Below are 10,258 nucleotides of genomic sequence, written 5' to 3' on the forward strand. Positions count from 1 at the left end.
TGTGTGTGCGTGCGTGCGTGCGTGTGTGTGTGGAATGTTTACAGAACTGACACTTTTTTCAGGTTTGTTGTTGGCTTCCTCACATTTGCTTGGCTGCTTTTAGATGATCAAACAGAAAATGGCCTTCTCTCATCTTCTGCTTCTTTGGACAGTGACACATTGATCATTTGGCTCATTTATACATTTTGGAAACGATGCATTGACTTTAACTTTAATATCTTTCAGCTTTTATTATCCTGCTGATACCATTACTTTGATGCTAGTCTCCTGAAATAAAGACAAAGTTCCCTAATGGCTATCAGGATAGAAACTATTTTATGCATCAGCAAGATTTGGCTCTAATAATAAAAAAGACTTAAATCTCACTTAATTATTGCTTTTATATTAATAGAGAGGAAATCTAGCTGCATAAATTGTTGCCTAGGATTATAAACCTACAGAAGATAATCACCTGGTCTGCTTTTAAGTGCCTCATTATTCATCGTTTTGGATCCCAGCCTGTAAATGGAGTCTTAATTAACCTTGCAAAGAACAGAATAATGTTACACAGCAGGGCAGCAAAGTCAGCAACAATCTTCTTCAGGAGACGGATAAACAAATCAACAGGGTTAAATGCTGGTTAAATATTGACCTGTTGTTTAATTGTACTTGCTTGGTCAGCTCGCAGATTTGTACATTTGTGTTTCATCCAACCTACTTCAATTTCATGCCTGTAAACAAACAGTGTCGTAACAATCAACTTAACTGTTTTACGTATGTTTCTGTTTCACTTGGTAGATGGGTATTTGATTAATTTTGAAGTAAAATCTCTCAAGTCTTATAAAATATGTGGTAGAGCCACATAAGAAATGCTTCATGACAGCTCACCTTTTTTCGTATCCAAGTTTTGGGTGTAATACGGAGCTCTAGGGAGTTAGTGTCCAAAGTGGCATCAACATCAGCCAGACCATTGTGGATTACAATGATGACCAGATCCTCTGAGACTAAGGAATCGTTGGTCTGACTCTCAGAGACTATGAAAGATTTGGCATCAGCTGGACCATCACATACTGAAGAGGGATTGGTCTTACCTGGACTGAAAACATGGTGTCTGGAGCTTTAGAGACTCAAGAGGTGACTTCAGGAACCTTGGAGACTAAAGACATGATGCCTTTAATTTTGGAGACTGAAGACGTGATATCTGAAGCCTTGGAGACTGAATTGGTGTCAGCACTCTGACCCTCAGAGACTTCACAAGTGTTTGCATGAGCAAGACTATTGGAAACTGAAGATGCGCTGGTGTCACTCAGATATCCAGAGACTGAAGAGGTGTCAGCTAGACCCTAGGAGACTGAAGAGACATCTCCATTCACTTGATCCACCAACGGGGCTGTGGTGGTGGCTCTGGTTGCTCTGTGGAGGATAAACCAGGGAGCTGGACATTCAGACGTGGCTTAAAAGAGGGATTACTCTTCTGTGTATTTAGTTTGAGGAAAAACTTCAGGTCAGGGGGGCCCCAGCATTAAGACCTACTGTCCTATAACTTTTAGTTGCATCTCTTCTCCAACTCCAACATGCCTGAATCAATTGATATGTTATAACGACAAAAAGCTAAATGGTGTTTTTAATTAATGGATGTGTTTGAATATGAGAGGGAGCCAAACGTTGACCAATCTGTCGCTGTCCACATATTTTATTTGTCATTTATATCCACTGCAATGCACTTTACTGCCTCAAGTCTTCAGCAGTTTCTCTTTTGATTTCTGTTGTCCTGAAGCCTGATCTCTGCTCGTTTCCTGGCTTAGATTTTCTTTGTTCTGCGGGTCGCAGTTTGAAGTTCTTCGTCTTCACCCTCTGAAAGGAAACGTCTCAGAACAAGTGACGGAAGTTGTTTTGTGTCTCATCAGCAAACCACCGTAGAAGAGCAGAGTCGCATCATGCAGCTGGAGGAGGAGCTCGCCCTCCGAAGGGCTGAGATCAAAGACCTCCAGGGTCAGCTCAGACGGGTCGACGCGAGCTCCCAGCAGGAGGCCCCGGGGACCGACGCCCCGCCGGAGACCGTCCTGCTGCGTGAGCAGCTGCTGACGGTGGGCCGCGAGCACCACAAGGAGAGCAGCGAGCTCAAAGAAAAATACGAGACAGCGTTGGCAGCAAGCCAGCAGGAGGTGGAGTCACTGAGGACGGTTGTGAAGAAACAGAGCGCTGAGATCGGCGAGATGAAGCAGAAAGTCCAACAAGCCACCAAGGAGAACATGGAAATGATGGACTCCTGGAAGGTACTCTCTTACTGCTTGGTCTTCAGATTGTAGAGCTTAAGGTAGAACAGCGGCGACACTTCATTACTTATTACTTTAACGGCACTTTCTTGATTTCAGCCTAAATGTGACTTGTTTTGTGTTTTCCACAGACTAAGTTCGACATGTTGGTGACTGACCATCAACGATCCTTGGAGGAGCTGAAGGCATCGCTGAACAGAAGTCAGTCTGCTCCACAAGGCCAGGAGCAGGACGCCCAGGAGCTGAGGACCACTCTGGAGAGCCTAAAGATGGAGCATCAGCTGGAGGTGGAGAACTTGAAGGCCAAACACAAGATCGAAGCCGCCATTCTGATCAAGGAGCGCGAGGATCTCTGCAATCGCCTTCAGGAGGCCAGAGACCAGCTGAATGAAGGCAGGTCTGACATGGAGGCTCAGAGCACCAAGGCGGCGCTGAGCGAGGCCTCCCAGAAGCTGCAGAGGGCGGAGGCCAGGCTGGCAGAGATGGAGGTGCTCCGGGTGGAGCGGGACAAAACAACGACAGAGCTTCGAGACAGACTGGAGCTGTCAGAGAAGAAGATGACGGACTACCAGGCCCTGCAGAAGGCCCAGGCTGAGAGCCAGGAGGAGATCCAGAAGCTGGAGGAGAAACTGAGGGTGACGGCAAACCAGCTGCAGGCTGTGCAGGCAGACCACTTTAAACCTCACGACGCAAACGTAAGCAGCTGAGGAGAGGATCTGAGCTCACCGTTACTCTGCTTTACCCTCATGTGGAATGTTTTTACAGCTCTTTGTTCTGTTTCAGATGATAGAAGATAATGAAATATCAGATGAGAAGAAGAAGCTGAAACAGAATATTGAAGGTATTTATATCCATTTAGTAGCAGGTTATCTTCTGCACATAATCATTTGCTTGATGGCACTTGTTAGATTGGGAATGATCTTTTAAAGTATTGCATGTATGAAAACAGACGCAATCTTGATAGCACAGACAAAACTGATTTGCATTGCAGGCGCAATTAATTTTGCATGTCTGCCTTTATGAATATGCAGAACATATGCTGATTATCAGTAAGTGCAAAATACTGGGAGGAGTATATAGAGATGTAATGACTGCAATGCGATTTCTTAAGCCTGAACCAGATTGCAGGAGCTGTGTTTGCATCTATGTTTAGCACGTTTAAAAAGCAGGCACAAGCTGATACGCAACAGTTTCTACAGTCACTGTGGCAAGAATGAGGGATGGATGTAATGACAGAAGATGTTTGTGTCAAAATATTTGGAACATTTAAAAAATAAAAGTATTTTTAAAATATGTGCCAATTTTGAGTTGGCCCAGAAAAAAATGCTGCAGTTTATATTTGTCTGCTGCATGTTCAACAAATTTTGAGGCCAAAGATGATTGCTTAAGACATATTAACTACTAACAGGATTTATGCAATTAATGTTTTTTTTTCTCTTCAGAAACAATGGAGAAGTTGATGAAAAGGGAAAAAGAAGTCTTCACACTCTCCTCCCAGGTCGAAGCTCTGAAAACACAGATTGGAGGTAAAAGTTGTTGAGCTCTGATGGTCTTCATTCTTATACACATCATACACAGATGCTACATTTCAGTTTAACATATTTTGTAAAAATTTAAATTTCTTTTCTTTTCTTGTTTAGAATTTGAAATATTTAATTTTACTCAAACGCATTTACAAATAAAAAACCAGAATATCATGGAAAAGTTCAATATTTTTTTGTCATCCATTCCAGGAAGTGAAACTCATGTATTATGTAGATCTACTACACAGAGAGTGAAATATTTCAGGCCTTGATATGCAACAATTAGGTATGAAAACCTGAAATTCAAATTCAAATATTACATCATATGAAAAATGATATTTTGAGCAGAAATGTCAAGCTTCTGAAAAATTTGTTCATATTCAGTATTTAATCTCAGCTTTCTATAAACATGCTTGAATGCAGGATCTGACCCAGCTTCGTTAGCAGAGTGTGGAGGATGTTAATAACTGTCCAGTCAGCAGTTTTCTCCACAATTGAAAGCTCTGCTGGTGTTTTGAGTTAGCTAAAGATTTAAATATTTCGTTTCTTCACAATATTCTAACTTTGTGAGAAATTTTGGGTTTGCATAATCTGTTAGTCATAATCGTCAAAATTGCAAGAAATAAAGGCTTGGAATATCTGACTCTCTGTGTAATGATGAATCTGTCTGAGATGAGCTTCATCTCCTGAAAAAGGTAACACCGTTTTAACACCGGCAGAGTTCACGCTGCGGTTCTTTGCTTCTTCGCGGTTTCTTTCTTTTGATCTTTTCAGAATAATGTTTTGAACAGATCTGTGACATCAAACAGACTCGAAATGTGCTCGACCCAGCTCGGATAATCAGACTGACGCCCTCGGAAGAATGAATCATAAATCATTTATGGAGAAAAAAAAAAAGATTTTAAGGGCTGTCTCTTAAAGCATAAAATTAATTTTTATTGTTTTAATATTTATTTTAGAGTCTAAAGTTCATGGTGGGACAAACAGGAGGAAATCTCATTACTTCTGACTTCAGGTTAGAAGTCAGATGTAATGGAAATAATGGTGAAAAACAGCTGTTTGATTGAGGTTCTGACACATACTTAGCAGATGGATTTAAACATAAGCCAACATATTACTCCTCTTTGGAAAACGTTGTCTTCATGAGATAAAGGTGAAGGGATCATTGTCCTAAGGAAAAAAAGACTTGGCTTGTTCTATTTTATTTTCTGGCTAACAGAAATACCTCATTGCATCAAGTTCTCATTAAGTATAACTTTATTTTCCTTCTCCATTAGCTCTGGAAAGTAAAGTTCGCTCTGGGGAAAAGAAATTGGAAGCTGTAGCCAAGGAGAAGATGCGTGTGGAGGCGGAGCTAGAGGCCATGACCAAGAAGTCCCATGATGCATCAGGGCAGCTGGTCAGCATCAGCCAGGAGCTGCTGAAGAAAGAAAGGTAGCTGCTGGATTGATTTTTCAATCTCCTCCAGGACTCACTGAATAACTGACGAGAAAAATCAGCAGAACGGTATGAGGAGGAAAAAATGTTTCACCATCAGGCTGATAAAGACGACTCACTTGGAAACAACAGATAATTTCTTGATTTTATTGTGTTTATTGTGACCCGGTGACAGGTCTTCTGATTTAAAGCAACATTTTCTCATAAAGGAAATTAACTCTGTGGACAATAAAACACACCAGAATGGTTTTAAAAGAGTGATGGGCAGTAATAACCTTTAAAGCAACTGAAAGAAGCTGCTGGTTTTGTTTTTGTAACCATATTTCGGTATATCTTTTAGCTGCAGTATAGAAACTTGTACCATAATTATATATTATTTTGAATAACAATATTATTTCAGTAATCAATTAATTCCTTATGTGTTAACTATTCAATTATTTTTTCTAATTTCTACTATCTTTCTACTATTTTTTCTTATACCTAATAAAAACAAGACAATTAAGATCAGAATATTACATCAGACCTGTAAAAATCATTTTTAATACAGAAGTGTGGACTTTCCTGCTGAGAGGTTATTTTCAACTCATACTTTTAATCAGACAAACGAGCTTCATTGAAATGCATATTTTAATTTATTGAATACAGCTGCTCAGTTCATCAGTAGTCTAGATTTATTTTATTTGAAATTTTTAAAAAATTCTAAATCTTGATTTGTTTTGTTTTTTTTTGCCTCAAAAATAAAATGGAGACAGAGCACATGTAGAAAATCATTATCTTCTTACATTAATACTAATAATTTTATCCTGAAAATGAGCACAGGATAAAACCACTTTAGACTTAAAGTGGTTTTAAATTGCAGAAATATGTGGATGTGTTGCCTGAATAGGACTTTTATCATCTTTGGCATTGAAAATAGTTTTAAATCCAATTAATAATGACGTTTTTGTAATACAGTTGCTGTTTTGTGAATTGCAATGTTTTTGTCTTTGCTCCAGGAGTCTGAATGAACTGCGGGTGTTGCTCCTGGAGTCCCACCGCCACTCTCGGGACGTGGAGAAAGACCTGAGCCGAGAGGTGCACAAGGCTGAGTGGAAGGTCAAGGAGCAGAAACTTCAGGACGACATAAAAACCCTGAGAGAAAAATTGCTTCTGCTGGTGAGAACAAACAATGGGTCTGATTTAATATCACACTAATTGAATTGAATCGGAATGACTCCAAAATACTAATATTTTTTTTATTTTTATATCTACGGTTGGAATCTGTTTTTGTCTTCAATACATTTTTCAGAAACATGAACATCCCATAGAACAAAATGTGTCCATCCTCTTTTTTCAAAACTTTATTTTTTTCTTAATTTAAAAATGTGTGCTGCATTAAATATTAAATAAATAGAAGATACCTGTTAAGAAATATTAAAAGCCTGTAATATGATTAATAAATGTTCTTTGTTGTACTTTCGAGCAAACACAAAGAAAAAACACAAAATCTTACCAAGTTTTTTTACAGTCTAATTTCTAGTGCAAGTATATTAGCACACTTAAAATAAGAGTGTTATTTATCAACTATATTTCAGTCAATTATTATTCATTGTGGATACCTAACGTACATAGATGGAGGTTTAAAAGAGCAACAAATGGACATTTTTACCACAGTAATAATTATGTCTCCTACCACGATATAGTTGGAATTTAAAAAGATGTAGTAAAATATCAAAATTAGTAACTATAAAACAGAAACGATCAGTTATTCTTGGATTTTGGGTTCCAGTAATCTCTCACACTCTGTATCCAGGAGCTTTGCTGCTGTTGGCTTATGTTAATAATTCGTCTCGTCTGCGTTTGTGTTTCAGGGAAGGGAGCGGTCCTCTCCTGACCACCGGCGGTACTCCATGCTCGACCCGTCAGCTCTGGACTCGGAGGTTAACCGCCTGCGCCAGCGGCTGCTCAACACCGAAGACGCCCTGAGGAACGCCTTGGAGCACAACCAGCAAGTCGACAAGCTTGTCCAGGCCATGCGAAGACATCCAGATAAGAGCCAGGTGAAAATGGTTTAGAAAGGAGTATGCATGTTCTTTGAAGAAGCTTCATCGATATTAAAAGCTGGAGAGTGGATTTGCTTGTTGTCAGTTGGGGGAATTTGAATGGGAAGCAAAGCTAGTTAAAACATCTGCAAAAATCATCCACATTCTGACTGTTTTTTTGTTGTTGTTTTTTTTTCCTATTTAAATAAATAGGAAAGTAGACCAGAACATGTGCATTAACATCTTGTGAAAGAAGACACTTTTTTCAGAAAAAACTGTAAAATGAACCAGCACATCAGTCTAAACATAACATGCTCATAATAGAACTTGGTGGGGGCAGCGTCATGCGAATCTTTTTCTCCAGCAGGGAGAAAAAGACGTTTTGTTGTTGACGTGCCATCCAGAAACCACATGCTGCATTGTTGTTGGTTGTACAGGAAGCTCCATTAGTGCTTTTCAAAGACGTATAGACGTATATATGCGCAACTGTTTGCATCCATTCTCATGTATGACTGTAAATGTTGGGAGGGGGCATGGCCAGCAGTAGAAGTATGATGGGCTATTTTTATACTTCAAACACCAAATGTACCTTAATATGTACAGTTGGAGCTGTTCTAGATCTACCATAGAAGCTAACATCCACACGTCCTTATTTTGGCTCTTTGGGGGTTGTAGCCTATCACTACCAATGAAAATGAGTGGCACTCCTAGTTTAATTTGCTTTGTAAATGCCAGACAATATCATGTCATGTAGCATTGCTTCCCAAAGTGCATTTTCATTCAAATATCTGTGAATAATTCAGAGTTAAATTCCACAGACAAATCCTTGATTACTGAGCCGCAAATTGCCAGGGTTCCTCTGTAATGTCTTTTCCTGGCAGATTAATTAAAATTTACTCAAATATATCTGAAGTCATGGATGTTCACAGGGCTCTGGATATTTGAATGTTCTGGTCAGACATTTGTCTACATGTATCATCTCTGTTTTGTTTTTTTTTGTTTGTTTGGTTTTTCAGGTTCTCGGTGCAAATTCGGCGAATGGAATTCATCACCAGGAATCAGACAGCACTCAAGAGGTTGTTGTTGTTTTCTACTGACATGTTCTTAATTAAAAATAAATAAATAAAACTCCTTCTCTCCCACCCTGGATAACAGATAAATTAAATCAAAATCAAAAACAAACAGGAGAGGGCAGTAAACATACATGAAGGGAGTCATTGACAAACCCATAAATATTATGTCTGTTACTCAATACCTATATCAGGAAGTAGACATGTTTTTGCTCTCTTCTTGCTGAAGCCAAATGCTTTCGACCTTCTTTTCTAGGAACAACACTGATGGGGGCAGCAGCGACGATGGGGCGGGCAACTCCACCGTGAACCCAGACTGACATTGGAACCTTAAGACGGGAGCAGAACGTCTCCCGATGCTGCGTCAAATGCCTGAAAAACATTTCCGTTTACAGTCAATGAATACCAAAACAGTGAATTTATATGTTGTTGCAGAATGCACCTAATAGCCAATCACGAAGATCACTTAAAGTACTATAAAGTATGGGACATGAAGAGATATTATCAGTGAAATAACTGCTGAGAACTCAAGAGAATGGCAGCTTTGGATGCTTTACAGTAGTTAGGAAGCTTCGTTCGACAAGTCAGCGAACTCCTATTTTGAAGGAAGAGTTCGTGAAGAGCTATTGGACTGACTCTTGGTCACTTTCTTTGTTTTATTTATTGCTGTTATTTTTGACATTTTGCTCTCTAATAATCCTCTGTACCGCTCGAAGAAACACCAGAATTCCGACGTTTCTGTTAGATTCTGACTCAATTTGATGTCACCGAACTGTAAAGGTCAAAACTCCCTCTGTAACGCACACAAGCAACAGAAATGTTATTTCTTTTTAATCCCTTCATGATTGTAGTCAGGTTGTATGCATTGTATGAATTTTAGATTTCCCTTTTATAACATCCCCATGAATGAACCAAGTGTGGCCCAAATAGAACAGAACAGAATTTGCAGCGTATCCTTAAGATCAGTCGCAACAAAAGTGCAGAAACCAACCAACAAGTCACTCTAACCTAAATAAACAGAGTTACCAGGAGCAACTATGTGTCTTAATATAAACGTTCTATGCCTTTTCAATCCTTTTAGTGCATTATTATGAAACAACAAGACAGCAGTGGAAAGCATCAGTATGCTAGCAGTTTTCTGATATAAACCCACTGGCAACCGAAGTGAAACACCACAGTGGAGTGATCTGATGTGGACTGGAGTTAATGCACATGTAGACCAGCGGTGGGAGAATCAGTGGAACCAGCACCAGAGGAGTTTTCATCTGAACTGAAGGACTTGTGTAAAATCAGACACATAGTGAGACTAAGACACCATGACTACATTCACACATAAACAAGCCATATCCGACTTTTTCACTGCAGCCTGAGCGACCCATTTCCAATCTTTTCATCCCCCAAAATATCAGATTTGTGCCACTTCCACATGTGGTACTAAATCAGAGACGTGTCTGATTGTTTTCAACTCGTCTGCAATCTGAACGGTCATGTTGCATTTCATCCAGCTTTTACGTCATTGACACCTGTCGTAATTCTGCACCAGATTATGATGAAGGCACCTGGCTTTTATTTTGATAGTCCACTTCCAGCTATGAGCAAATGCATTTGCATATTTGCTAAATATTTTTGGTCTGTACTAAATATTTAATTTTAAGCTAGATATTTAGCTCAATAACAAAATATTTAGCTTGATAAATAAATATTTAGCTCACTAACTAAATATTTAGCTTGAAACAACATCTTTAGCTTGCTAACTAAATATGTAGCTTCAAACTAAATATGTAGCTTGCTAACTAGATATTTAGCTCACTAAGTAAATATTTAGGTAGAAGTAAAATATTTAAGTCACTATGTAAATATTGAGGTTATTGTTAATGGGCTCAATATTTAGCTCATTAACTAAATATTTAATTCACTAAGTAATTATTAAGCTTGCTAAATAATATATTTAG

At 39.0% G+C, this 10,258-nt stretch overlaps 1 protein-coding gene across 3 annotated transcripts in view; it reads left to right on the plus strand.

The window, feature by feature from the left end:
- The window catches only part of clip2 (CAP-GLY domain containing linker protein 2), a 32,830-nt gene extending 23,493 nt beyond the window's left edge, over nt 1–9,337 (plus strand). For all 3 annotated transcript variants that reach the window (XM_007563866.2, XM_007563867.2, XM_007563868.2), the window contains 9 exons: nt 1,887–2,255; nt 2,387–2,950; nt 3,039–3,096; nt 3,698–3,781; nt 5,056–5,212; nt 6,211–6,370; nt 7,066–7,254; nt 8,253–8,312; nt 8,563–9,337. In XM_007563866.2, coding sequence (XP_007563928.1) covers nt 1,887–2,255; nt 2,387–2,950; nt 3,039–3,096; nt 3,698–3,781; nt 5,056–5,212; nt 6,211–6,370; nt 7,066–7,254; nt 8,253–8,312; nt 8,563–8,574 — 1,653 coding nt within the window. In that variant the 3' untranslated portion in view covers nt 8,575–9,337. The remainder of the gene's footprint in view (nt 1–1,886; nt 2,256–2,386; nt 2,951–3,038; nt 3,097–3,697; nt 3,782–5,055; nt 5,213–6,210; nt 6,371–7,065; nt 7,255–8,252; nt 8,313–8,562) is intronic.
- Nucleotides 9,338–10,258: the final 921 nt, after the last annotated feature.

Source organism: Poecilia formosa, unplaced genomic scaffold, assembly GCF_000485575.1.
Source record: "Poecilia formosa unplaced genomic scaffold, Poecilia_formosa-5.1.2 Scaffold152, whole genome shotgun sequence".
NCBI lineage: Eukaryota > Metazoa > Chordata > Actinopteri > Cyprinodontiformes > Poeciliidae > Poecilia > Poecilia formosa.